Source organism: Aspergillus udagawae, assembly GCF_001078395.1.
Source record: "Aspergillus udagawae IFM 46973 DNA, scaffold_6, whole genome shotgun sequence".
In the NCBI taxonomy this organism is placed as follows: domain Eukaryota; kingdom Fungi; phylum Ascomycota; class Eurotiomycetes; order Eurotiales; family Aspergillaceae; genus Aspergillus; species Aspergillus udagawae.
The window spans coordinates 389,393-416,806 of NW_025091269.1; the positions used below are offsets into that span (position 1 = coordinate 389,393).

At 49.1% G+C, this 27,414-nt stretch overlaps 8 protein-coding genes and 1 non-coding gene across 9 annotated transcripts; 6 read left to right on the forward strand and 3 right to left on the reverse strand.

Moving 5' to 3' along the window:
- Positions 1–873: 873 nt before the first annotated feature.
- Positions 874–1,401, forward strand: Aud_007905 (GNAT family N-acetyltransferase; the record flags this gene model as incomplete). Its single annotated transcript, XM_043292793.1, has 1 exon — positions 874–1,401. One exon carries the CDS (start codon positions 874–876, stop codon positions 1,399–1,401), a length of 528 nt encoding a protein of 175 aa, XP_043148728.1.
- Positions 1,402–4,816: 3,415 nt separating this feature from the next.
- On the reverse strand, positions 4,817–6,540 carry brlA (C2H2 type transcription factor BrlA; the record flags this gene model as incomplete). The annotated part of the gene is made up of 2 exons (XM_043292794.1): positions 4,817–6,147; positions 6,528–6,540. The coding sequence occupies 2 exons, from the start codon at positions 6,538–6,540 to the stop codon at positions 4,817–4,819; spliced, it is 1,344 nt and encodes a 447-aa protein (XP_043148729.1).
- A 9,857-nt stretch (positions 6,541–16,397) lies between these two features.
- Positions 16,398–19,403, reverse strand: Aud_007907 (uncharacterized protein; the record flags this gene model as incomplete). The annotated part of the gene is made up of 3 exons (XM_043292795.1): positions 16,398–18,664; positions 18,730–18,942; positions 19,016–19,403. 3 exons carry the CDS (start codon positions 19,401–19,403, stop codon positions 16,398–16,400), a joined length of 2,868 nt encoding a protein of 955 aa, XP_043148730.1.
- Positions 19,404–20,428: 1,025 nt separating this feature from the next.
- On the reverse strand, positions 20,429–21,606 carry Aud_007908 (MIND complex subunit MTW1; the record flags this gene model as incomplete). The annotated part of the gene is made up of 3 exons (XM_043292796.1): positions 20,429–21,058; positions 21,139–21,465; positions 21,553–21,606. The coding sequence occupies 3 exons, from the start codon at positions 21,604–21,606 to the stop codon at positions 20,429–20,431; spliced, it is 1,011 nt and encodes a 336-aa protein (XP_043148731.1).
- A 477-nt stretch (positions 21,607–22,083) lies between these two features.
- On the forward strand, positions 22,084–22,155 carry Aud_007909. Its single transcript has one exon. It is a non-coding gene; the product is annotated as a tRNA-Glu (tRNA).
- A 561-nt stretch (positions 22,156–22,716) lies between these two features.
- On the forward strand, positions 22,717–23,233 carry Aud_007910 (DUF504 domain-containing protein; the record flags this gene model as incomplete). Its single annotated transcript, XM_043292797.1, has 2 exons — positions 22,717–22,912; positions 22,968–23,233. The coding sequence occupies 2 exons, from the start codon at positions 22,717–22,719 to the stop codon at positions 23,231–23,233; spliced, it is 462 nt and encodes a 153-aa protein (XP_043148732.1).
- A 388-nt stretch (positions 23,234–23,621) lies between these two features.
- Positions 23,622–24,757, forward strand: Aud_007911 (MIF domain protein; the record flags this gene model as incomplete). The annotated part of the gene is made up of 3 exons (XM_043292798.1): positions 23,622–23,626; positions 23,683–24,103; positions 24,158–24,757. The coding sequence occupies 3 exons, from the start codon at positions 23,622–23,624 to the stop codon at positions 24,755–24,757; spliced, it is 1,026 nt and encodes a 341-aa protein (XP_043148733.1).
- A 475-nt stretch (positions 24,758–25,232) lies between these two features.
- On the forward strand, positions 25,233–25,957 carry Aud_007912 (macro domain-containing protein; the record flags this gene model as incomplete). The annotated part of the gene is made up of 3 exons (XM_043292799.1): positions 25,233–25,314; positions 25,374–25,432; positions 25,496–25,957. The coding sequence occupies 3 exons, from the start codon at positions 25,233–25,235 to the stop codon at positions 25,955–25,957; spliced, it is 603 nt and encodes a 200-aa protein (XP_043148734.1).
- Positions 25,958–26,410: 453 nt separating this feature from the next.
- Positions 26,411–27,147, forward strand: Aud_007913 (CENP-X/MHF2 family protein; the record flags this gene model as incomplete). Its single annotated transcript, XM_043292800.1, has 2 exons — positions 26,411–27,025; positions 27,100–27,147. 2 exons carry the CDS (start codon positions 26,411–26,413, stop codon positions 27,145–27,147), a joined length of 663 nt encoding a protein of 220 aa, XP_043148735.1.
- Positions 27,148–27,414: the final 267 nt, after the last annotated feature.

Sequence of the window (27,414 nt, forward strand, 5' to 3'; positions counted from 1 at the left end):
TCTTAATTCTGTTTCCATCCTTGTCGCTGCGGGGAGTCGATCAGATAGAGTCCGTCCAATCGTATGGTCTGGTTCGAATATGGAGTTGCCAGATTGTCCCTTAGCCGACGGGAGGCCTTCGGGGCAGCATCAGGAGCCATTAAGGAGTGGCTAGGACATTTTGATAATGTTGATGGTTGCTGATCTGGATTTCTTCGACTCCGCCGCTATGTATCAGAGATTCAGAAAGTTGCATCGAGTGCTCGTATTTCCTTGCAAATCCCTCTGGATGAAAGCGCAAGGGAAACAGCCCATGTGCAAGAAAGCTTGGGTAAACGAAGCAAGTAGCAGCCCTCGGACGAAGACGGCAGGTTAACTATCGGTCGGACTTGGCGTAGAGGAGTTCAATTCCTTTCAGCGACTAGATCGAAGTATCTTCTTAAAATGACCGATACTGAGGAAGCTGTGGTCGCTGAGGATAAAATTTATCGACGACATAGCAAACTTGTAACCAAATTGATTTAGGAGTCGTCAAAACATTGAGGTGATTGAAAGCAGGCGGTTGCTAGCCTGGGGGCCTGAGGCAAGCAAGGATGTTTGTCCTTTCCACCGAGGCATCATCATCAATCATACAGCTTGGTTCTAGATATTAACTATCCTATGTCACCCTCTGGCTGGCTGCGACAATATCCGCACATATGCGGTGGATTATCTACCCTGGCAACTTTGCCATCTGAACTGAGTCATACGGCGATCCGATACCGGCTCAGCAACATATCAACTCGCATCTGGTCCGGATAATATGACAGAGCAGTAACCAGCGAAGCTCTCTCTGACTATCATTCTGGGGCCCAGATTTGCAGGATATTTCAACCTACTCCGGTTTTTTGCCTGATGGCTCCCCCTAGCAGCTTCCAGATCGTCCCAGCTCAAACTGCCGAAGACTTTGCAACAGCTAGGACCTTGTTCAGGGCCTATGCTGAATCGCTCGGTATCGACCTCACCTTCCAGAGCTTCGAATCCGAACTACGCAACCTACCTAGCCAATATGGTTCTCCGCACGGAGCATTGCTGCTAGCTTACAGAATTGATCCTAAGATTGCGCTTGGCTGCGTAGCCGTTCGTCCACTCGTCGACAAAGGACATCACGCCGCGGAACCCCAAAGCGAAGTCAAATCGTGCTGTGAGATGAAGCGACTGTACGTGTCTCCTGAAGCACGGGGAATGGGTCTCGGAAAGGCTCTCGTGGATGCAATCATCCAGAGGGCCAAGGACTTGGGGTATCGTGAAATGAGACTCGATACTCTGCCGTCCATGGCTGGAGCGCAGCAACTCTATACACGTGCTGGGTTTGTCGAGATACAAGCCTACTATGAGACGCCTTTGGAGGGGACTCTTTTTCTCGGATTAGATCTTAATTGATTTGTCAGGGTTTGTGCGCTCTATATACTGTGTTATCAAGGAAGCAGGGTCGCGGTACTATCTGGAAAAGTACAGTAATAAACGGATCCATCCAGACTCAGACTGTTGAGCTTGATTTGATATTTGGTCACCCACTGCAGTTTTCGCTGCCTCGTGCCAAAGAAGAGATGTCATCATTGTCTGGGAAAAAGCGTTGATGGAATAGTCGTCACGAGCTCGACATTAGAGCTCACGGGCAGCTACTCCATCTGAAGCGATGATTGATAGTTCTGGGAAATCTGGAAACAATACTTTGTATTTCCGTGTAGATAAACTTGAGTGCTCAAATTTGAGCTCATTATTATTTGGTGTTGTTGACGAAAAACTGGGAAGACGATGTTGTGTGGTGGCTTTTAAACTAGTGCCTCTAGTTGGGTCATGTGATTTTTATGCATATGACTAAGTGACAACATAACTAAATAACACTAATTATACTAGCCCCTATCTAGCTGTGTAATCTCATCACAAAAGCAAACTCTCAACCACATCCACTTCGAATATCAATCAATCCTTTGAAGTATTCCATGCTCCAGACATATCACGAGTCCATGACAAAGTGTAGGATATCACATTTTGAGACCACAGACCATCCACCACGGAATCTAATACTGACCGCCATCTGATACTAGTCCAGTTTCAATTCTCAATACAGAGCACACTTTCCAATCCATGTTCTGAGCCAATAGTCTAGTGTTCAGCATATGATATCACGTACACTATCTTTCTTCAGCGTGGCTGAGTTTTTGATGTCACTGCCATGATCAACAAGCTTCTTAGTCGAAGCCATTCCTGCGAGGTTTGGGTAATGTCGAACATGATCTGCTGGTGGATTCAGTAAGTGCGCAAGCAGGCCATGTTTTCACTTTGTCAACTAAGTACATGGTAAGTTGGTCAGTGGAGGAGTCATCTTTCCTGCCATTATTGCTGTCAGAAAAGCATGAGAGCGCAATTGCGTGTGGTCTCTACTCCGTCCCCATGCGTACGATTATATCAATTGTCAAGCATGATCTTCAATTGCTGCTCTTCTTTCTTGAACACCACGCCCAGTAACCTTGAACATGTCATCATACATTTTCATGCACAAATGGTCATAACGACGAGGAAGACGAGATGGGCTATACCTAACCCTTAGTCACTGCTGTGGGGGATAACTAAAGGTACATCAGTGAACTAATAAACCTACACTAGCAGGCATGACGATCACAGATGGATGTCCATCCAGCCCAAACACGGAATGGCTTGTTTGTATACACTTGAATGAGATCTGAGACGTAATAAGCGCTCATCCATGAAGATAACCCCCTAAGGGAGATCGTGCCGAGGACGTACCGTAGTCGCACCTGAATTCCATCAAGTCACCGCCTCGCCAACGTTCCGATTAGACGACTCAATCAATAGGTCTCGCGAGTTCGAACGAGCGGTCAGCTTTCAAAACAGTCTGAAAGAAGTGTGCACATACCATGCCATGCCAGCTTTGAACATACATATCCACATCCACATCCACATCCAAGCTTGACCCAAAGTGGGGAACCATGCAATGATACCACTCAAGACAGTTACCTTTCGAAATTCCAACCACGGAACAATACACAACATGATTCCGCGTCAGTTAGAGACTTAGAAATACGGATAACAGTAACCTACCAGTCTACAATCAACAAAGCTCGCCTCACCAAAGCCCTTGGCATGCGAACTACTCCATACGGAATAAGGTAAGGTAGTCTAGTTTAGCCCACGACCAACTATCTTGCCATTAAGCTCAGCTCCGTTCCCGGTTTCTGGAATTTGGTATTTCACTAGTGGTATGGATTCAGCGCCAAGTAACCCGATCAGCATCCAGCATTATCATTTACTGGCTGGACGTACAGAGTAGTTACTCCGTAGTTACTCCGTAGTCCATGCTATACTTACTGAGGCGGTACGGGGTGCACTAGTAGGTATCCACTATCCACTCCACAGTATGAAGCAGTTGAGCGGTTGAGTAGTAGCACTAGCGGGAGAGTAGCAGTAGTACAAGATAACTGGGGCTGCATAGTGCATACTCGTACTCAAATCGGGGTCTGAGCTTCGAGGTATGCTGACTACCACAGCCACAGCCACCACCATCACCAGTATGACCTACCTTCCTAGGCTAAACAGAACTACTACGTGAGTATGGGCTAGGAAAGTACATTCCGCTGTCGGGAGATCTTCAGGCAGTAGAAGCCGCCAGTAGGAGCATTGCCATGGCTGGAATGTGGAGAGAAGTACCTAGTGGGTGGCTTATATGGACTTAGGTGCTTACTGCCAGTGCCACTATTGGCACGTCCCGACGTTCATAGTCATGGACTGAAGGTCCATGAATTACTTGAATTACACAGGAATGGCATTGAAATAGACTACAAGCATGCAGATAGGAAAGCAATACTTACAGGAGTGAATCTCAGATGACCATTGACCTCTAAACAGCCCAGATACGTGCCCCGCATGTGAAATGTGATGCGTCCACCTTCCAGGCTTCGAAAGTGTTTCTGTGCTGGCCGCTTGGTCCCCTGGCTGGGAATTCCCTGCCACTTGTTGGTGTCATTCGTCAATCAGATCGTCCTCGCAGTCTACTGACGGTCTAAAATAGTCTGTACTCTGTAAAGATCCACGGCACGCATTGGCGAATCATTGCACGGGGAAAAAGCTTTCAGACTGATCGAATTATGAGGATACGCTAAGGCCTGTTGTAGGTATCTACTCTGTATCATGTACCATATCTTCCCAAGGCCCCAGAGCAGATACTCTAGGATGGAGGCAAAAATTTGGTGGTCGAGACCTGGGCTTATTTTTGGAAACAAGCAGTAAGCCATGTCTAGTATTATTATCTCATATCGTACGTTGCCAGTCAATAGATCAGTCAGATCACAAACAAACCAGTCACTCAGTCCCAGCACATAGTATGCCCCGTTCCAGATCTTGTCCAGGTCATGCTGTAATTATCCCAGCCTGGAATTATAGTAAAGAAACAGAACAGAGCAAGAAAAGACAAGCGTGCCTCTCCACAGGACATATTATAAGATAGGAACACATAGTGATTAAACATGCATCATCCAATCGAGGAAATCGAACCCAGGACGCGTGTTATACAACAAGAAAAGAGAAAAAACGAAGAAAAGGAAAAATAACGCCGCGAAGCGCCGACCGGGATCTCTTGGACCCTATATGTCTGTGCCCATCTAAAATACTCAAGGAAATTCTTTGTGTCGACTGCGTCACAAGGGTATCATGGTTCCGATCCACCCATTAATCTCTTCGTAGTCTGTCTGTAGCTTCCGTTTCGTTTTGAAGGTTTTTTTTTTTGTTCTTTTTTCTTTTCTTCTTTTCTTTCTTTTTTTCTTTTTTTTTAATCTTTTTACTCATCCCATTCCATGCTGATATCGCGGGACGGCATGGACTCCTCCAGCGTCCCACCCGGCATGGGGCGACCGTCAGCAGTAAGAGGCCCCCGGTAGTCTGGATTGTAGTCGGGACTGGTCTCATCCAAGGTGGCCACATAGCGGTTGCGGCCTCCGCGTTTGCTGTGGGTCTTGGTGTAATGGGCATTGAGGTTGTCGCTGCGTGAGAAGGCTCGATGGCAGCCGGGAACCCAGCAGACATGAGGCTTCTCCTTGGAGTGGCTCTTCATGTGGCGCTTGAGGTGTTCCTGTCGCTTGAAGCGACCCTTGCAGCCAGGTTCTTTGCACTTGAACTGTACCTGCTTGATGATGGATGGCAGGTTCTCTAGTGACAGGCTCTGCTTGGAAGACTGCTTCCGCGCCATCTTGCGGGATGGCTGCCGCTGCAGACGAACGCCTGTCGCATCTCGGTAGACAGGCGACTGGTGGTATTCATCCATGTATTCACCAGCGCCGCCAGAGAGACGGCTCAGTGGCGTGTCCGCTCCAGAGCCAGTGCCCAGGGAGCACGAGCGGATGGGCGTAGCCGGCGAGTGTGTCTTGAAGGTGTTGATGGAGTTGGAGAAATCCGTGTAGGATGGAGGGGGAGTTACCGGTGCAACTTGGGACGGAGCAATGGTCTCCGGCGCAATCGACTCCGCATGGCCCATCCACGGCATCATGTGGCTCATGGACAACGATGGCGGCAGGCGATCTGGTTGGTGATGGAAGATGGGGCGCGAAAGGCACGGGTTGGTGGCCGACTCAGGGAGATACGGCGCAGGGTGGTGGCGGTAGTTGCTGCGAAGCATGGGCGGATATTGGTGCATGGCCGGCGGGCATGGGAGACCATGAACATGGTGATCGTAGGTCTTGGGAACATCCGAGGGGAGCCAGAACTGATCCGTATTCTCGTCATATGATGGCAGGAAATCCGTCACCGCCATGCGATCCTGTCCATCCAGGTTGCTGTACGGTGGCAGACCCATGTTCTCGTGAGAAGGCATACTGGCGAGACGGAAGTGGCCGCGTATGGGTGTCGATGCGGTACCTCTCTCGTACGCATGGCCGGCGTATGACCCGTTCTCTGGCCAGCTTGGGGAAGCAAGTGAACCTTGGCTGTAGATGCTCGTAGGGGTGGGTGTGGGTGATTCCAAAGGCGAGAAGCTGGAGCCCATAGACGGGCATTCGTTGGAACCGAGTGAGTGGCAGTCGACTTCAACGGCCAGGCGATCAGACATATTACTCTGGGATCTCATATCCTCCGTGTCTTCGAGTTCAATGGCTCTGGGGCGTGTGTCGCTTTCACCTGTCAACGGAGACGGTTTAGTGTTATTAGTGTGCGAGACGAAAGAGTGTGCAGTCCAAAGAATGTCTCAGTGTAGACTAATTGTAATATGACCAGTGCGATAGTAGAAGGAATGTAAGTATGGGTAACGAAGGTGAAGTCAAGTAGAGACTGTGTGTTTGGTACCAGGCTGTGAGGCCAACGAGAGACAGTGTTGCTGGGAGCAAAGGAAAGAATGAAGGATGGCCAACGTAGGAAGCAGGCAGAGACAGAAAGAAGAAGGAGTGTGTGATGGAAGAGAAGAAGGGAAGTTCGAGGATGGGGAATGGAGGGCAGAAATAATCAAACGGGCCGGCCATATAGCCAGGCTGGATGACGGCAGATTCAAGGATCATACTTACATCCGTACGCCATTGCTATTCCCCAATGGACCGACAAGAAGAGACAAGAAAAGTCGAAGAGAGTCGCGTCGCGTGCCCTTCAGCGGCCCAAGCAAGGCCAGGAATGCTACCGACTAGGGCTATGGGGTTCCTAGAGTAACGACGAGCGAATCCGAGGACACAACCGTTGCAGAGGAAGAGAAGCTGTCCCGACTAGAGGCAGAACGTTTCCGAGGATGCGCGATTGTCTCTGAATCAAAAGACAAAGGGTTCAATAAGTGATCGAGGCGCGACAGACAACGAAGTGATGGGGTTGGGGAAGTGGCCGCCCTTAGACGCGATAAGCAGGAGATTGATTCCTTGTTAGATGGAGGGGGAGAAACAAAAGGTCTCAGATGAAGAAGAGGGGTGTAGATATAGGGAAATGGTGGTTCAGAAGGGGACCAGCAAGGGGACTGGATGGGGTTGGTTGGTTCGAAGTTGGAGGAGGACGAGAAAGCCACTGGAGAACGGGAAATGTCTTAGAACGATTTAAGGTCTCATTCAGAAAATAAACATAAATTAGAATTCTATATTCCGAGAACCTGTTTCAAGGTTCCTGGAGGGAGAGAAGAGGGAGGAGGGTGGGGGAGTGGAGGAGGAATTCAGATAATCAGCCAGATAGTTAAAGGTAGGTAGTCAATATACCTCGAGGTGAGGTACGTTTACTGAATTTGGCCTGGGGCAGCAGCTGTAGCAGCAATCAAAAAAGTAAAAGAAAGAGCTTTGTTGCTGCTTTGTGCCTGTAGGTATTATTACCTTTCTATGCAGGAAATAATCGATTGCTGCTCCTAGTGAACCTGCTGCCGCCCTATTTATCCCTCACTTGCTTTTTCCTGATTTTCTTTTTTTTTCCTTTTTGATATCTTTTCTTTTTTTATTATTAGTTCTCTATCTGAATGCGACTATTACTTTCTGGGTTTCTTGTCTTCGGAGTATTCTTTTTTCTGTTTTTGATCATCTATTTATTTCCAGAATTTCTCTTCTGCAACCCACCTATGAAAAAACATCATCTGAGAAAGAGAGCATTGGTCCTCCAATCTTCCCAATCAAGTGAGTGGATCGGCATGAAATTGGATAATTTCGTGCCGGAATTCCCTGTGCATGATTGATTTAGATCCAATATTATCTAGTGTCCTCTTGCTCCTGGACTGTGCTTCATTCATCAGTGCTGCGGGATTTGAAGTCCGGGATTTTTAAGTTGCCAGATGAATGGAGAGAAAGCTCTCTGGAATGTTTGGACGTCAGAGCGCGTCCTGACGCTCGGTAGGTACTACTGCTATGAAACTAAGCCCTTAGAGGAACGTCTGTTCATCACTAATTTAGTTCATCCGTCATGATGGGCAGTAGGCTAGTCCCCCACTGCCTTAGAGGTAAGGTACCCCAGTCAAAAGCTGCTTAGCATTAGACTTTATGGCCTGACTCAGTCGTACTTCTTCTGCCCAGACAACTATACGTACTGCACTTGTCGTTTTGGGGTTTAACCAGAGGTACAGCAGCACTGATCCCTATGAGACCTACGGAGCACTACCGTGCCCTAGGGCTCCATGATCCACGGCGATCTTCTTCGATCAATAAAAGCCTCCTTGGAAGTTGGAAGTATTATCCCCAGAGTCCGAGCCCTAATCTCCAACTCATACATGCTAGTCGAAAGTAATTAGAAAATACTGCTCTCTAGTCTGTAAATGGCCATGCCAAGCTACAATGCATTACCGTATCTACCTCCTGGGACCCTGAATGATCGGCAGCCCTGCTGGATCCTAATGTGGAAAAGCCTTCGCTGGAGCGATGAGACATGCCTCGGGGCGATGGTTACGCCTCCAGAAATCCAGATAGTACTAATCATTGATTGGTTTAGTCTAGGACTATGTCCGCCCATAAGTACCACCACTTTCATCATCCCATTCCAGACTATCCCGAGTTTCGTCACGTTTCATTGCCGCTGAAGCAACATATGTTCAGACTGAGACAGAATCGTCATGAAGAGGCGAAAAGGATATTGTTCTACGATAGCCTTGAGGTGAGTCGAGTCGAGTCGAATGGAATGGCATGTTCAACCGCCGATGGCGAGGCACTGTTCAGGCACTCCGTACAGCACATCTGGAACCCCAGCGCCACAAGATAGGCTAAAGCCCATATTGATCAAACGATCGACCGCTGCTGCTAGCGCCACCATCTAGACCTTCTGCATCGGAATTCTAATGCGTGGTGGGCATTTTTGTTAAAACCGGATTGTGTTCTTACTACCGATGCTGACTTTTGCCATTGGGGTTGCCGCCATTTTCCAGCTTATCAGGAGGAATTCCGGATGTAACTATGGTCTGTACTACTAGGCACACGGTGTACATCTGGGGGAGGCAGGGAGTCTGTTTCTGTAAGGGAAGCTGTATGGAGGCAAGTCGTAGAATTGAAACTCAAAGTAAACTGGTACCTTACGGGTGAGTCGGAGTATAGGAGGCAGATATTTGGTTCTATTGGAGTTCCATTGTTCGCTGTTCCAAGGTTCTCTCTATACTTACCAGCAGTAGCACCTCGTCCCGGTACTTCTACCTCCCGCAAAAAGTATACACAGCTAAAGGTACCAGGACGGGATAAAGCCTAACTTGCATGCTTCTCAGGCACATAACTCGATAGACAAGTAGTAGTAATAGTCTGTTACTGAGACAGGTAATATTAGGAACATCAAACCCGCAAATAATAGTAAGACGTACGATTGATTGTACCCTAGTGTTTGCTGACAATCCCAATCGCGGTCTGTGCGAACTAGCCCCGACTGCAGATCGACGGCGATCCTCGATACGTTGCTTTTTCCCCTCAACATGATGAACCTTTTCCTTCCTTTCCACTGGTCGTGAGTTCGACAAAATGTCATCACATCGTGATGGTGCTGTACGACGTTCATCATCATCGATAAGATCTCCATGACTCCGTTATTATGAGATGTTCCGTTTTCAAACGGATGAACCATCATGAGTTCGTGCAAGCTCATTTTTTAATAAATGAAACGGGAAAAGAAATAGAAAAACGTCCTGAAAATCAGACAGGCCTCACTGAGAGCTTGAACTAGTCGACGAGTATCCACGTAGTTTGGATCAATTAATCACCCACCACTAATGAAGTTAACAGGCCTGTCACTGGCATTTCGGGGTATGAGAGTTTCAGCCCTGTACGCCACGGAGAAGTCTAGTTAGAACGTTCGGATCAGGAATGAGGAGAATGGCTCCATGGCCAAGATAACGATTGTCCCAACTATGAATTTGAATCCTCTTAGCCAGAACACTCGAGACTTGGTTACATGAATGAGCATTCTGTTTCAGTTCTCAATTGCAATACTGGATATGTCTGGACTGAGGTCACTAATCAGACGCACATCATCCGCCAACCTAAGCCTGCGCCCAACAATGGATCGACAAAGTTGTCAGCCACTAGACTGAGGCTTTCTGCAGGTTGCAAATCAGTCGCCATCCATGATCCATCGCCGGCCGACCAGCCGCACCTATCACAATTTGCAAGCCACCCGGCTTCCCTCACCAACAAATGCCAGCAGCCACTCTCGGGCCCTTCATCCAGGAACGCTTCGGACAGAGCTGGCCTATCACGGTCTTGTCTCTCTGGAATGTGGGGGATAAATCTGGCTCGAGATGATAGGCTAAAGCGATCCGACTCAGTCAGTCAGTCATTCCCATTCTCAACTGGCAGTGAGTCTTGTGTCTTTTGTACACAACAGTAAGCGACGATTACGCTCATCCGTCTGGAACTATCCTTTGTACAGTGCCCTGAAAAGGATTAAGCACTTCTTGGCCTCTAATCCCCACCACTGGGACGGTCGCTCCAGCATGAATGGCTTGGACTCTCTCCACCTCTCCTGACCTCATTCTCAACGGTCACTATAGTACAGATGGAGTACAAACAGCGTCGGCAGACTTCTTGAACTATTTCATCTCAAGAAGAAGACCTCTTATTTTCGGTCAATCGTGGCTGTGCTGGTTTTTCTGATCTGTCACGAGTCAGAAGCCGGTCCTACCTCAATTGCGGTCTTGAACGCGACAAGTCAACTGATGTTAGCCAATTTGGTGGGTGTGGATGGCGCCATAGCGATATATTGCATGGTTATCTGGTTGCCACTTGATTCAACGTTCACTCCTTTTCGTCACTGAGTATAGCTTCTTTGCATCGTGGGCAATTCTTGGGGTCAGGAAAATGTTTCCAGCTCGCGAGATTGCTCGCGGTTACTGCAGCCATGGGCTCGTGAGAATACCGATCTAATGTAGATAGTTATTCATTGGATGATCGAGAGATCTGCGACCGAGCAGGAGCTGCCTCTCATGCGGCCAGTTGTTCCCAGTCACATTCGCTGGGGGCTGGGTGATGGAGAAGCACAACACGAATGGAATCACCCGATCGGCTTTCAATCAAACCTCGAACCCGAGAAATAATCACGGCTTTGATCGTGAATACTGACGCGACAATCACAACTTTAGCGCGTCATTGTGGCTCTGTAATCGGAGGATTGTCTGCCCTCTCCATCGATACGACAGACAAGTGCCTCTCCTGCTAGAGTTTTTGTATTTCCGGAAACGAACTCCCAGAGACTTGGGTCTTGAGTTTGTCCCCAGGCAGCTAAAACGACAGACTTTGTACCTGTGTGATCCAAGGCCAGCGTCTGGGTGGCCGTTTTGACAACCCCCTTATCTGGCTGGTCCCGAAGGCCCGTTCGCCCTGTCAGATTGAAACTTTCAGTGGTCCTCCATACCTGCTAGTTTACCCATTGTGTACGTAGTTCCCATCCGCTAAGGTTGAAGTGCATTGTCCCGATTAGGTCACCTGCATATCAGTCGGATGAAGTATGTGTTCACTCTTGACTGCTCAGCCTTGACAAGGACAGGTATTGCCGTTGAAGGTGAGAGAGTCTTAGGCATTCTTGCAATCAGTTTGATGTTAGCGTCATTCAGTCACGCAGCGCTAGAGAGGTACATCCATCAGTAAATAATTAGTGTGTATCCCAAAAAGGAAAGAGGAGAGTACCAAGACACCTTCGCCACAGTGGCTCCAGTAAGCTTCAGCCGCACTCGATCAGCCACAACTTACGTCCCATCTTGCTCGCTTTCTGGCTCAGGCTTGGAATTGTTTTGTTGTTCACGGCGAAGTTGACGATGCGCAACATTGAGGAATTACGGGCTTATAGTCCAGGTATCAATTGGAGCTCAGGCAGTCTAGACCTTCGCATTTTCCATAGCTGCACGAAGCTGTGTTCTGCTCGCATTGAAATTGGATCTGCCGCTTGAAAGGATCCTGTGTTGATTTTGGGCGCACGTCCCGGTCAAAGCTGTCCTTATTTCCTTGCTAGTCGGACTTGCGCTTCTGACATGCAACAATCTATTCGTGGCTGTGATGATCTTGTCCGAGCTAGCCATGGACCACAATTGCTCCTCACCAATGTTCCCTCTAGCCTGAAATCGGCCAGTCGATCTCTAGTCCTCAGCACAGTGCACGATCTGTAGCTATGGATGTTTTGGAAAAATTAGCTTTTCCTAGATGGACTCACTCACTATGATAGTCACAATGCTGGATCAAGAGCAGAGTTCATCTAAGCCATGGACGATCGAATGGTCGGTAACCTCATTAGGAAGATTACCATCAGGCCCGATCGCTTTCGATCGACCGTAACCCCGGATTTTCGACTAGTGCGGCTCTCTATCCAAACTCAATGCTGAGTGCGTACCATAGTTTCAACTTTATCTTCTATTATTTTTGAGACATTCACTGACAATGGTAGGGCACAAGACTGGCAACCATCATGATTGCCTGAGACTACCTTAGAAACGGCATGAGGTGTCATTTCCAGGCTACTACTTGAGACAAGAATATGTACTCTATAGAGGTGCTTGCTACATAGTATCAATAAGCGCAACAGCGGTTGAGGACGTCGACGATCGCAGAGATATCTGCCTTTACACTTTGAATCTTTTCCAACAGCAGAAGCTGCAGACCCCTGCAGCACGGGCCTGTCTGCTGTAAGGAGATGGCCGGAGATTTGATTATCACCAGATCATCCCAAGGGTTCCTGCGGTGAGGGAATTCGTTACACACATTCAGGAGGCCCGCCAGCTCGATGGTGGAACCTGTTCCTGGTCCTACCTCCCCCTCGATTCATTCAATATATTGAATGGCGGGGAAGGGGAGGTAACACACGTTCTGTCTTACCTCTTATCGAAATTCTCAAACCTGGCCAGCATAGTTCTGCGAATCTGTTGGTTGGAATAGAGGATAATTGTGTCGAGTTCGATGTTGATCGGACAGACTTGGAGAGAAGCACCCGTGCTGTTGTCAACAGCCAAGATGTGAGCACTACGGCATGCGTGTCTCCTGCGCCTCTGAACGGCGGTCAATTCTGCGGCATTGCAAGCCAGCCTCGGTGATACTGAACTGGGTTATCGAAAATCATCAAACCATATTGATTATCATGGAGATCATGTGGGGATCCTCTGACACAACGGGATCAGCAGTCAGTGCATCTGCGCCCTTGACCGCCAGTGAGCTTATGGGGCTTGTATTGGCTTGTATTGGCTTGTGCGAAGCTAGTCTTTCTGTTTTGGGAAATGGGGCTCTGTACAGTGTCGGTCAAGCCACCGAATTGCACCCACCCAACGACCGTCGGACAATTTCTCCCTGCTGTACAAATCAATAGATTTGCGAGAAGAGATAGATTGACGTGCCATGCATGAACGCCCAACAACGGAGCCTTGGAAGGGTGTTCCAGGAAGTTTTCGTTTCGACTTCTAGGAGGTCTTTATTGATGGATTGATTCGCCTGAAAATCCTCCTGCATCCCAAGTCACGAGTTTTTGCATTGAGAAGGATGAGAGTAAGCGCGCTGCAGGTACGTCCAAAAGGTTTCAAGGAGCCCAGTCTCAGTAAGCCGAATCTGGCTGTCCCGGATCCGCATGGGCCCTGCGTCAAGTCCTTGACCAGAAAGATGGGAGTCGTAACGCTGAGAAGATTCTCTTCGAAGTACCAACCTTCCAAGCACGATTCAAATCATGATCTACAACCGTGAAAGGGCACAGCAGCAAGGTTCATGTCTGTCTCACCTGCTGCTCAGTCTCCCGTGCTTCGTTCTATGTCGGTCTCATCACCTGCTCATGCAGGGCACGGCCTATAGTTCTTTGGTTCGAGCTTGTCCTGTGCGAGTGGGTTGGAATGTCCAAATCTCAAAAAGCCAAAGCTCCAGCCATCGTTGTGCGAACCCCTTGCGTGTTTGCTTTTTCCTTCTGGCCTGATCAAAGCGTCCAATCAATGAATTTGAGCCAGCTTCTTCTCTTCCACCAATGGCAGGAGCACACAACAATCAATAAATCTCGTCCATTTTTGAGTTGCATTGCATTGCATAGAAAAATTATTTTTCTCAGGTCATTTTGTCTCTCTCTGCAGTGCTTTTTGGCCACGAAAAAAAAAAAAAAAAAAAAGGTTCCCCAAGGGTGATCCGCACTAATGATTTCTGCCCACTCGTGCCTTCAACGCCCGCAAATCCCTGCCTCCAACGGCCCTGAAGCATTCTGGGGAACTCGGAGGGCCGAGAATAATAATGGCATTATGGCCTTGCTTGTCGACGCTTATCAATCCCATCCATTCCTCGATTACGTCATTTTATCGGTCCATTACCGTCTCGGTTGACCTGCAGCCTGTACGACCTTTCTGGGACTATTGGCTCTCTGATCCGGATCGATCGGGAAGGACTTTATGCATTGTACATCAATCTCGGTCTCGGGTATGGGTTCGAGGCTGTTGATCCTTCACCGTGGCCATGAGCCAATCCATGTTCGAGCCTGCAGCCTATGCCAGTGGATACGGATTCAGTTGTTCATTTGACCAGAGCAGTATGCCAGTACCTGATGACCTTGTTCAACATGCCAATGACTCCTGCCGACTAGCCAACAGCTCCTCTCCAAAGTTTCTCCTAGGTCTCCGGGGTGTTAGAGTCTCAGAATCAGCCGATAACTTGGTATAGGAGGTTTCAGAAGTACTGAGGACCCAAGCGGTGCATTGGAATGTGCAGATAAACTGCTCTTCCGCTTGGTATGTTTATCGTCCACTTTTTCCCGCCTACCCGCCTCACCAGTTGACAGCACAACTGTACTCGCAAACCCACCATCCACTGTATATTGCCTTAAGAGTCTTACTTTGTACCTCTCGCTGGACCATAAACTGGACCCATTTATCCAAATCAGCTCGCCGACCGTGCAACAACACCCCATCAACAGTCACACCCAAGCTAAGGCGCCAACTGGCATCCGGTTCCCTGGTTTTGGCGTTGGCACTGTCGCACAAGAACCCGGCCACCAAGAAGATCGTCATTTCGCAGGTACCCTGGCGTTTGTCTAGAACCACCAGAAATACTCATAGCGTAGCATTGGACCTGGCAATGTAGTATCCGTGTGATAATCAGTCGTGGTTTTGCTTTGCTTTGCTTTGCCCTGCGACCTGGCTCCTGGGTCACCGTACACCACTTGATTTTGTTTTTCACAATCCAGCCTGCGCAGCCAACATATCTTGCCTGCAGCAGGCTCAGTGTGCTAATGCTAATGCTACAGTCGTATGAGAGCCATGCAAGCTAAGCCGTCCCATGTAGCCATATCCTCACCGAATCCGTAATCTGCAAATGAACCTATCTGACACTCAGATGATGAACTGCGTCGAGCCGTACTGGTCACTTGCTGAAACCCAGACGTCTGGATGATCAGACTCGCTGTCGTAGATACCTGCCCCTGTCCTTTGAGACTGCCCTCTTCTCATGTTGAGGCAGGCGTGTAGACCACTTGGTGCACTAGTCAGGGATCATCTCCTCTAAAGTTATGCTGTTGGGGGTCCATGACTCTCAAGTGCATTGTAGACTAGAATTAGAATTATTCTATATCAGCTCACCTTCAGAGGAATAACTCTGATGGTGATATCTCTAGAAAAGGCGACAATAGCCGATCAGCTTCAAGCTGTATGCTTTAACCTGGCAATGTATAAGACCCTTGTTCAGGATCTGACTAGTAGTGAAACAATCAGCAGAGAGCTGTGATATATATTATGGTATATGAAAAAGAGATTTCATATTATAGCATCTGTACTCTCTTGGGAAATGAACATATCACAGACATGAGGAAGCTTATATATAGCATGCTGATGCTGTGGGTGGATATATAGATAGATATATCTTAGACTACCATCGAGTATCAAAAGATACTTAGGGAAAGATAGCACAGTAGTCCGGCTGTTGTATTCCTATGACATCTTTGATATTCGCAAATACTAAGTTGATTATATATTCAACTGACAGACGAGACCTCTTCAGAGGCTGAGCTACCGTCCTCTGAGCTACCGTTCTCTGCTCAGCTTCGGCAGAGGTTCTATCAAGGTGAGGCGAGATGATATCTCCAATCATTGGATGTATTCACTATCAAGCATATCAAATATCAATCAAATGCGCCTCCTGGTAGCAACCGCAAGCAAATGGAAAATCCTGTACAAATGGTATCAAGTCTGTCCTCAATTCCCCAAAGCCCTTTCCCAAATGATACAACCACCAAGCGTGCATGGAAAGGACAACCCGCAAAATGTCAAACCAGTATCGAGTCAAACGCCAGGCTCTTTTATCGATATTCCATCTGTCCCTGTACAGCCTGCAAATAAAAACAAATCGACGAAGAAAAGGAGTCGTCTCCTGAAAGGTCCATCTCAGGGCAATAGATGGCCACACGAAGGTAGATTCAAATGCATGGCGATAACAAACCCAGAGATCTCATTAGATCGCCCATCGCCTATCCCGAAACGCTGAAGGAGTAAAAAAAAGAAAGAAAAAATCGAACTACTTCCCCATGGCATTGTGCATCATATTCTGCTGCTGTTGTTGCTGCATGACCTGCGCCTGAACAGCTGCCACTTGCGAGGCACGTTGCTGCTGAGCCGCTTCACGTTCACGCCGTATAATCTCCTGCACCCAGGCTTTGGCGCTCCGCTCGAGTCCAATGCTATACTGCTGTGCAATATGGGGCGGATATTGCGTTGGGGGCCCATACTGAGCCATAAACCGAGTAGACATCTCCTGCCGGAGACGTAGCAGGCGCTGTTGGTAGAGTTGGCTGTACCGCTGCGCCATATTGACGCCCTGGAAATTCTGCGGCATGTGTCCAGCATTGGCCTGAGCAGCTGCCGCCATCATCATCTGTTGTTGCTGCTGCTGCTGCTGCTGCTGCTGCTGAGGAGTCATTTGCGGGCTGCCCTGATGGACCTGGCCTTGTTGAGGCTGTGGCTGCTGGCCCTGCGTCTGCTGCTGCTGAGCCATCTGCATCTGGGACCACTGGCTTCGCAGCAGTGAAGCTTGATATGTCTGCTGGTTCCCCAGCTTCTGCTGCTGCGCCTGGTGATTCTGCTGCTGAGCTTGCATCATCTGCTGCTGATGTGACTGAATGTTTTGCTGAGCATGCGCGTTCGCTTGCAACTGGGCAAGCTGCTGCGGTGTGAACTGAGCGGGTCCGAGTTGTCCGTGTTGCGCGAGTAACTGCTGCCGTTGCAGTATCATTTGCTGTTGTTGAGGCGTAAGACCCATACCGCCTCCCATCTGCGGGGTGTTCATCATGGCTTGGCTCATTACTGGTGTTGCAGCCATGGTCGACTGGCTTGGGCTGCCGTGGCTCATGCGCTGGGTGGGTGTGACGTTGCGCATAATCGGAGTTGCATGGGACATGGCCGGTGTTCCCTGAGTCATCTGAGGAGTGCCGTGCCGACTCTGGCCCTGCTGGCTCCTCGACGGCGCCATCGGATGGCTCATCATATTCGGATGACCGTGTTGTAAGGCCGACGGGGGCCGCGGCGGGCTTCCTGCACCCTGCGCAGAAGATGTCATGCTCATGGGAACGCCAGCTTGTGTGACCATCGTACTGCCGACCAGTGGTGACGAGGCGTTGAGAGGTGTCTGATTGCGAACCACCGGTGACGATTGGGGGGCCTGGCTGATCCCGTTTGCCTGTGTCATGACATGTCGGTTCTGCTGCTGTGCAGCAAGCTGTGCCTGGGCCTGTTGCGCGGCCAGATGCTGCCTTCGAGCTTCCTCTTTGGCATGCTCCTCTGCTTGACGCTGCTCCAGCAGCCTCCGCCTCTCTCTTTCCTGTTCCTGTTGCTGTCGCTTGGCCAGTTCTTGCTTGACTTTGATCTCGTGTTCCCGCTTGGCCTTCTCCTCATGCTGCATGCGGATATTCTCCAGTGTCTTGAATCTTGAGAAGCGCGGTTCGAATGGCGCACCGCCACCGGTGTCGTCAACAGCAGCGGACTTTGGTCCACCAGCAGCTCCTGACGTGGCCGGCTCCAATCTTTCGTCCATGATGAGCATAAACCGCTCCTCCTCCGCCGCGAGGGCCTCGTCGGCAGCGAGCTCTGCCACAGTTCGCTTCCTTCTCTTCGGAGACGGGGGTGGAGCGCAATGAAGGGGACTTTCCAAATATTTCAGTAGATCTTGCGCTGCTTCCAGACTCTCCACTGGATCCAAGAAAAGAGGCGACGCCAACGCTCGCGTTAGTTTAGATTCACATTCCAATAGGTCCTGTGGTTCTACTAGCATCTTCTGTCGCTTTGCAACATGGCCTCGGTCCGGTGGATTAGAAGCCACCACTGGAGACTGCGGGGCTGTAGAAGACGAGGGTTGCGGGCGGGTGCTCGAGTGTGTGGCGGACTGTTTTGCTGCACGAGGATCAGGCGTGGTAGCAAGCAACGTGAGTTCCGCCTGTAGCGAGCGAGGAGTAGGATGAAGGACGGTCGTGAACACCCGCGGCTTCGCCGGGGGCTGCTTTTGTAATGCAGCCGAGTCATTCTCCTTTTTAGAACTTTCCGAATTGCCCGTTGACTCTTCTTTGTCCTTCTCGTCTGACTGGTTGCCGGCGGCCGCTTCTGTCTTCGTACCAGCGGCCTCGGAAGTTAACTGATTTTGCTTCGGATATGGCACATAAGCCGACGGAGTGATGTGTTCATTGTAGTTGTGTATCGAGAAAGGAGTGTTGTTTCCATTCGTTGATGGCGCAGTCGATTTTCTGGCTTGGGCCGATACTGACTTGTGATCCACCACTCGAACTATGAGACAACCTGCATGCGAAAACCCCTGTTAGCGGCCACAATCGCGCAATGATGCAATAAGGGTGACTTCTGACCTTCGTAGAATCGAACGTTGGCCCGTAATAACTCCTCCATCATGTCATGGGGAACAGTACCGGCACGGATATGCTCGATGACTACCTTCATCTCGGAGTTGTAGGGGAAACTGCCATCTTGTTGTTCAAACCGGAAATGAGTAGGGTGAAGGTGTACGATGAGGGACGGAGGGCATTTAGAGTATTTCCCTAGGATATAGGAAGTCGTTTTAACTGTAGAAGTTGCAATCGTTAGTAAACAGCAACTCGTAAGTCCCAACACTGCAGGAGCTGATCGGCGCCTCACCATGTGGTTCAGGAAATATCTTCCCCAGCCTGGAATCCCTTTCCGCAGTCGGCATCTTCCCCAGTTGCTTCTGGTTTCGCAACGCCTGATCCCCCGACTTCTGCGCATCTTTCTTGGGCCGATTCAGGAGACTCTTGTTTGAATTATTGGTCGAGGTGGAGGTCGAATAGGCGGAGCCATTGATGCCATTCGTGACCGGACCATTAGTGGTGGGTGAGGAAGTCGGTTGATTAGAACCAGGCAGTCGTTTCGATGTGGAGGGTGGGGAGGAAGAGGAAGATGACTGCTGAGGAGGTTTGACCCCATTGACACCACCGGGGACGAAAGGCGGGGGCGGCCGCTTCATCTTGGGGGGATGTGAGGTAGGTTTCGAAATTGCCGTCGCCATGTCGTCGACAATCAAACCCCGCGACGCGAGTACAGTCAGTGTTGCGTGTATGCGACTTATCGGGACACCGATTCGAGGATGACAGAAGGAAGCCGGGCTCCGAGAATAGACGTTGCTATAGCCGATGCGCGAGACATGTGGGGAGCGGAGGGAGCACCGGACAACGACGCGCAAGGGAGAATTGATGCAAAGATCTTGCACGGAGCCTTATGCCACTACAGCACAAGTATACCGGTGTCCATCGAATATACACCTTGCGACAAAGCGGAGTAGGACCGATGAGTGAGTCGGCCAACGCGGTGGTGGCTGCAGAGGGAGTTGATGATGCCAAGCCGCGGGCTACGAGGAGTAGTCCTGTGCTCACATGACCGCTGCTTTGGGTTAGCGGGTATCGGTCTAGTTTGTACATCTATGCCGTCTCAAGGCACCCAGGCATCAAGAAACTATTTGGTCTGACTAGATAAACATTACAATACTATCCTATTGTTAGACTTTCAGAAATAGTATTAAGGACATCAAGTTTCTGTAAGCGAAGTTCGACATCCAGATAATTCTTTGTCATGACAATAAGCTCCCCGTCAGAAGCTTTTTCTTTGTTCAATGCAACCGTTAGCCGGTGCGACACATCCGACTTTCGAGGGAAACAACCCAAACTTGGTGCAATTCAGACTTCTGGGTGCTCCCTTTGCGTTGGTGTGCATCCTTAAGATAATCCACTGCCGAGTATAGGCTCTAAACCGAGAATACCAGCTTTAGGCATCAATCGGAAGTCAAGACACCCTCTTTTGCTGAGACACTTGATTATAGCATCGCCGAAAGCGATGCGAAACACTTCTGCTGGGCGACCCAGGCTGTGTGGACGGTGACAGGAACATGCCTGTTGTGGAGAATCCGCGTAGAGCGGACGAATTGCAGTGCGTAGAGCCGATATTTATGGAGGGGATGCCGGTAGGATCGCGTATCATAATCGATAGTAGATGGGGTTGATTTGATGTCCCCATCAACTCTCCTCCACAACAGCTTGATCAGTCCTCCTTTTCATCTTTTGTAAGCATACCAGTAACAGACTCGAGCGCTTGTGCTTCCGCCATGTCAATTTTCCGTCCGACAATCGGCGGGCTGCCGTTAGCTCCAACCGGTACCTGTCCGGTCCGCTCAAGATGCAGCTTGATTCTACTTTCGATATACTCCCTCCTCTCATCGAACTTGGCATCTGTCTCCAGAATATCGCTGGACTTCGGTAGAGAAACAAGCTTGGGCCGTAGCTGCTTCAACATCGCTTGCAGTGCAGGAAGTTGGGACAGAATAAAAGCCGTATTCGTAGTGAGCGGTGTATACTGGGTATTCGAGCCAGTATTAACCCCCACATGTAGTTGCTGCGCAGCCGGACTGGACGTCAGGAATGAAAGGTCAAGATCCTTTTTGTCCTGTGTTGGTAAAAGGGTTTCGGCCTTGCTCTCTCCAGTCGCGTTCTTCGCGACATCGGGCTCTTGTACTGTCGACAATATCGATCGTAACTGTGATATTACAGCCTCGTTCTGCGCGCTCTCGCGTTTCAAAGATCGGTTCAATTTCTTGGTCTCATTCAACTTTTTGCGGAGTGCGTGGATCGTTTCAGGAGTAGGCGCATTCGGGGAAGGATCAAGAGCAAGGTTCTGCATGAGCTGAAAGTCAATATATGCTCAAGTGGCGCAGGGATGTCGAGGCGCGCAGTCGCGAACACCGGATCTCATACCTCATGATGGCTCAATCTGATCCAATTCAACAAGTCATCGGGCACGGTGAAGATGTTGCGCAGGACGTAGATCTCGAACTTATCGAACGCCTTGTCAACGGTCGCCTCGAGGAGCGTTTCTAGCTGGTGTAGTCCATTTTCGAGTTCCAGTTTGGCTTCCGGGTAAACAACGTTGCCATCTTCATCTGTATCGGGTATCGTAGAGGCATTATTTGCATGCGCAAAGCCCAAGCGTTCGGGGGGAGTTGCGAGTAAACCTGACTCGAGGCTCGAAATGGCCTGGTATATGAGATTGTTGATTGAGTTTATAATATCATCTATGAGAGACTGTGAAGAATTAGCCACATGATAGGGCAAAAGATTTCGCGTTCGCAACTGCAAATCGGAAGACAATCTCGGTGCAAGGAAACGAACCAAGGGTGTATAGCTGAAATGCTCTGTGAGCAAGGAGGTTGTCACGTCATTCATACTGACATAGGTGAAATCATCCGACAGTACTTGGAGACGGGGACGTGATGGGCTGACGCGAAAAGCGCAAATGCAGGAGACAATATAAGACGCGAAGGACGGCACTTAATGTTTTTTGCTGGTCTGTGTTGCAGAGCTATGATTTAAAAAAGGCGACGTCTTCCAATAGGAAATCTGTTACGGTACAACTCGCGGTGACGATGCAAGGACCACGATAGTACGTGGTATTTCTTCAAGGAACCGTAGTGTTTTGTTCCCACGTTGGCATCGCCGCCTCTTGAAGGTGCACAGACACAGGCCTGGTTACTATATAGATACACTCTAGGCCTATGGAATGCATCAGTAGTGCGTATCAGGATGACAGTACAGTACACTACCAAAAAAGTGGTGGTGTTACTAAGGTAGATTTAGCGCGTCCTCGAGGTGCCAATCAGTTTGTCTCATAATTGTAAAGTGCGGCTCGAATCATTCAAGGAATCCGATATGGTGTAGTGGCTAACATCGCCGTCTCTCACACGGCAGCCGGGGGTTCGATTCCCCCTATCGGAGCTCAGTTCTCTTTTTGCTTTTTGCTTTTCCCCCTCTTCTAATCCGTCATTTCTGTCCTGTTTGTCGACCCAGGGCGTTGCTTTGGGATAATCCACCTAAGCTTCGGGCTAGACAGTGATTGCCAACCGGATCTTAGTGTATCACTCATAATGAGTCATCTCCGTATTGAGCAGTCACACCATAAGTTGGAGGATGCCGCGCCACAATTTTGACTCACCCAAAGCAATAGCCAAGCTAGGATTGGGCGAAAGCAACTATCACTTTCGCATCAGTTGCACCCCAGACCAGCTAGCCCCATATTAGGCGACGAGGCATGCCAGAATCAAGTGCTACTGGAGTCATTACAAGGAGACCAGGTGAAATAACTGAAAGTCACTCTTTGTTACGGTTGCACAAAATGTAGATTGAGAGTCGACTTGTCAAGGTGAATCTTATGTGAAGACATGCCACCCTATTCAGGTTATAAGTATGATGGGCATGCCCTTCGAACTCGAACGTGTCGAAACATAGATTAACATTCACATTGAGATTGGAAGCTTTTGCAAATATTCGTTGTTGACCATGGACTCTGATCTATCCCCTATATCTCAGGAACATAAGACTAGCAACAATCTAGCAACCAGTGCACAGAATGAAGATATCTCAAGCTCATCGCCAACTGCAATACCTCACACAGAGCCTGATGAATCGCATGACTATGCCTCGTCAACGTCAAAAAGTTCAACTTCTGCGGAGAACAGATTACGGCCAGCGGCAGGTATTGTGTTTTTACGCCACTTTTCACCAGCATTGATTGACAAAATTGGGTGCAGATGTCATTAACAGGCTCATTTGGGACACCAAATTTGACAGTAATGACTACACCATTGGATACGAGGACCGATTCAATGGACGTTTGGAGGCGAACCTGAGCTCATGGAAGAAGGATCTGACCGACGAAGAGTTCATCCCGCAGCATCGCATACTCTATATCAAACGCAAGTCCGACGGGGAAATCGTCTGGGACAAAAGAAGGAGGACCGATAAGATCTTTCTGAGTGGAAATTCTGCTTTCGACTTTCTGGGGTTTCTGGCTTAGGATTCGAAGATGCCCAAGCAGGCATAACTTCCAGTTCCTTCAGTGTATCAATACTCTGCATGTCGATAGATTACCATCTTATGAATTGTACTATGTCTGGTGGGCCTTTGGGTCTTTAATTCCTTGTCTCCATTTGTCGTCCTAGGGTGTTTGCTTCCTGCCGTGTGGAAGTGTAGATGAGCTTTCCTTATCCTGCACTCAATTGCAGGAAGGTGCGCAGAAGCCATGCTCCAAGTCAAGCCAGAGGAACTGAAGTCGGAAGGAAGGGGAAACTGTTCTGTGTGTGTTAGTCTTTCTTTTCTGTTTCTCTTCCTCAGCGTACCAGCGATCATCAGCCATGAACTCAAGTTCGAGCTCAAGCGGGTGGAGAGTCCGTACAAGGAACTCAATGAGGTCAGTTTCAAGTCGAACAGGCACACTAAGGATTTGATCTGACGATTATTTGCTAGAATGGACCTCTCTTTCCTGAGAAGACGTCACAACTACTCGACGACCTCATCCACAAGTCTTTCTCCAACTGTACCGGTGCTCCAATCCCCCGCAATGTTCCAAGCGTTGACGAGCAAAACGGTCCCGGAAGAGACTCTAAAGCAAAAGAACAAATTGGAAAGAGCTGCAATTAAGCCGTCCATGTTCTTCGAGGATAAAGAGGAAGATGACAATGTTGACCCTGATTTGAAGCATGGCGTTTCTCCGGATGCTCAATCAGTCCACGTCGCGCACAGGAGTGTTGATGATGATGAGCAGCCACCTCAGGCAAAGAGTCGCTACTTCGAAGACCTGTTCAACACTTGTGGCCCGCTTATCTCCCCAAGAACTCGCATCAGCAATGACTCCGTCGTCGTGATCGAAATCAAGACGAACTCGAGGGTGTGTAAAATCATAGATTCATGGTCATTATCTGCGCTAACCCTCTTGATTTAGATTAGTTACGACGATTCAAAGCTTGCCTCTGACCTGACTAGCCGTTTGGCTCAAATCTATCAGAAGCCCGATGCCTTCTTGATGGTCACTATCCAGCAAGATGCATGTCTCTATTTTGGCAACTCCGCACTTCCCGCGTATTTGATGAAAGTCTTCGCCTTGCCACATCTCATCGCGCCAATTACCAACCTGCGAAACACAATACTTATTCAAGCAGCACTCCAGGACCTGCTTCACGTTGCGCCGAGCAGGGGTGTTGTCTTGTACATCCCAATATCTGAAGAGAACTTTGCAACAAATGGAGTGACTATGATGGGTGAAATCGCCCGGCTAGAAGGCCACGCCGAAGACCAGGATGCCGGGATACTCAGAAGTATCTCACGGTCGATGAGGCGGAGGATGAAATCAAACAGCACCACTAGTGCACCCTTGTCTGTGGAAACTACTTCCTCTTGGACTCCTGGATTCGATCCGCGTCGGCGAGGCTGCAACGATGCTGGAAGAAGGAATGTTTCCAGTGAAGGAGAATCTAACACAGTCAGAAAGTCTAGGAGCATGCGAGACTTTGTTTACCCCGCCGTTCAGGCTTCGGATCTGTAGGCGAGGTTCATCAAAATCTGGCTATACCACCTGTTCAGTCTTTACTGCGGCTTTGATCGACAATGGTGAGGACGTATATTGTTTACTTTTCTTGGGAAATTGGGTATTCCTAGCGATGTTAAATGAACGCAGTGTGAAGCGTGTATGAGAGGTCTGAAGCCACATGTAGCAAATTCAGTGAGGCTCTAATTACAATCGTTCATTGCGTTGTAGACTGTTCCTTGCTAGACGTGTAATGGCGCAGTTGTGTAATGGCGCAGTTAAGCTCGTGTCCCAACATCTTTCATTGCAGTGACTCATCACTTGGCTTCTCTGACTTCTTTTTAAGCAGAAGGAATAGGGTCAATTTCAATTGTTACAAGAATAGTCGAGGATACCTGCTCATTTTCACTTGATCCTACTACCGCTGACCTCGACGTAAAGGTCTCTTCCACCACTCACTCACACGGTATCGAATTCCCCAGTCTCAACCGCAATGGATCTACCTTCAGTAAAAAGCAAAATAACAGAAATTGAGGGCAACCTTTTTAATGCTCCAGACGGTGCAGCTCTAATCCGTGAGCAAACCCCATGATTCATGATCTCAGTGCGTCGCAGTAACTGATTTGCTAGACAGACGCCTGCAATTGCCAAGGGTCTTGGGGCAAGGGCATCGCGACGGCTTTCAAAGAAAAGGTAACCCAACACGCTTGATTGAATGTCTCTCGAGCTCTTCAAGGAACTTACCTTCTAAAATAGTATCCAGCTGCCTTTGCGATCTACCGTTCTCACTGCCAAAAACTCCTGTCCAGCCCCAAGTACAGGCTTGAGCCTGCAGCACAGAGCGAAGAGTCCCATGCAAGAAACTCTCGAAGCATACGACTACCAGAGGGCACTGCGTTGATCATCCCTCCTCAGAAAAGCGACTCGGAGGCGAAAGGCAAGAAACACTGGATCATCTGTCTATTCACATCTCGCGGCTTTGGGCGGGCCGTCAGTCCCCCGGATGTCATCGTCAGGAACACCGAACTCGCTGTGGCAGATATGAAAAGGCAGCTTGCGGAATTACAGGCGGATCACTCTTCTCAGGAAGGGTCAGTTGGTGAGTTGTGGTCTTGCCGGTTCAATTCTGGGTTATTTGGAGTTGCTTGGGAACGCTCGCGGAGGGTTTTGGAAGATGCTGGGCTGGAGGTAACTGTGGTTCGGCCTCATGGGGGATGATGGGTTTCTTGTTGATAGGGTTTTGTGTAAAGTGAATTGCCCCCATTATGTATTTGGAGTAAGAGTGCGCGCTGACAGTATCGCATCATGAAGCAAAGGTAGTACTCTGTAGCTGTTCTATATATATGCTCTGGAGTATTAATATGGAGAATGAGACCACATACAAATTCCCACAACAAAGTATTACGATTACCTGACTCTTGTATACCAGGTCGCAAGTAAGGGAATTTTAAAGAGCCTCGAGCATATAAAGCCACAAATGAACACCAGTGATGCGTCTGACAGCGCAAAGGGTAAAAGGATACAGGCTACTATGAACCACGTGACCTCGCGTCTCGGCCGCGACTCGTGTCTTCGGCTTCTGCGTGTCTCAAGCCAGGCTTCCGATCACAAAGCATACACATATTACCGGGAAAATAGTAACTTGATCCAGTGATCAAGTATTCTATAAGAATGCCTCCCGAACGACAAGGCACCCAAAAGCGCCGGCGCCTCCCCTTCAACCCCCCACGACCGCGAGACACCATCACCGCCGCGGGCCCCTCAGCCTCAGCATCAGCATCATCCACCAAAGCCAAACCTCCTTCCAAAGCCGCCAAGAACACAGCCAATGCAACAGCATCCTCGTCAAAGGGCACGCGCAAGCCCACCGGCGGCTCTACATCGGCCTCCTCTTCTCGCCAGAAAGCTTCCGGCCGACCTAGCGCCGCAGCTTCAGACTCAGGCTCCGAATCGCAGTCCGGATCTGAAGGCTCGGAATCTGGCAGTCAAGATCGCGAGAGATCACCTTCTGAAGAACCCGACTACATACTAGCGGAGATCACGAATAATGATGAGGCGGATGACGTGATGTCGAGCGAGCCTGCTATCCCGCCCAAATTGCTCACCAGGTTATTACACCATCATTTCAAGAGCGAGAAGACGAAAATTGCGAAGGATGCGAATGAAGTTGTGTCTAAGTATGTGGATGTCTTTGTGAGGGAGGCGTTGGCTAGAGCGGCGTATGAGAGGGCTGAGGGGTTGGCTGATCGTCCTGGGGGGATATCGATTGGAGATGGGTTTTTGGAGGTATGATACCTCTCTCAGTTGGAGCGAGACCGCGGAAAAAGCTATTGGATTGATTTACTGACATGTGGGTATAGGTCGAGGATCTCGAGAAGATGGCTCCGCAACTTGCGTTGGACTTTTAGATTCATTTTTATTGGTTGTTTGGCCTTGGATTGGAGTTCAGGAGTCTCATTTTAGTCCATGATTGTGATACCATGATAGCATGAAACATCTATGTCCGAGGAGTATGATATGCATTGATTAGACATGGCTTGAAGGACACAGGGTCTATTGGAGAGACGCTAATGACACAAAACGCTATGCAAAATCGTGAAATCTATTTAACGTTATATCATGACCACGACACTTGTCATGGCGGATGAAGGCCAATATATTTGTGCTGATTTGAA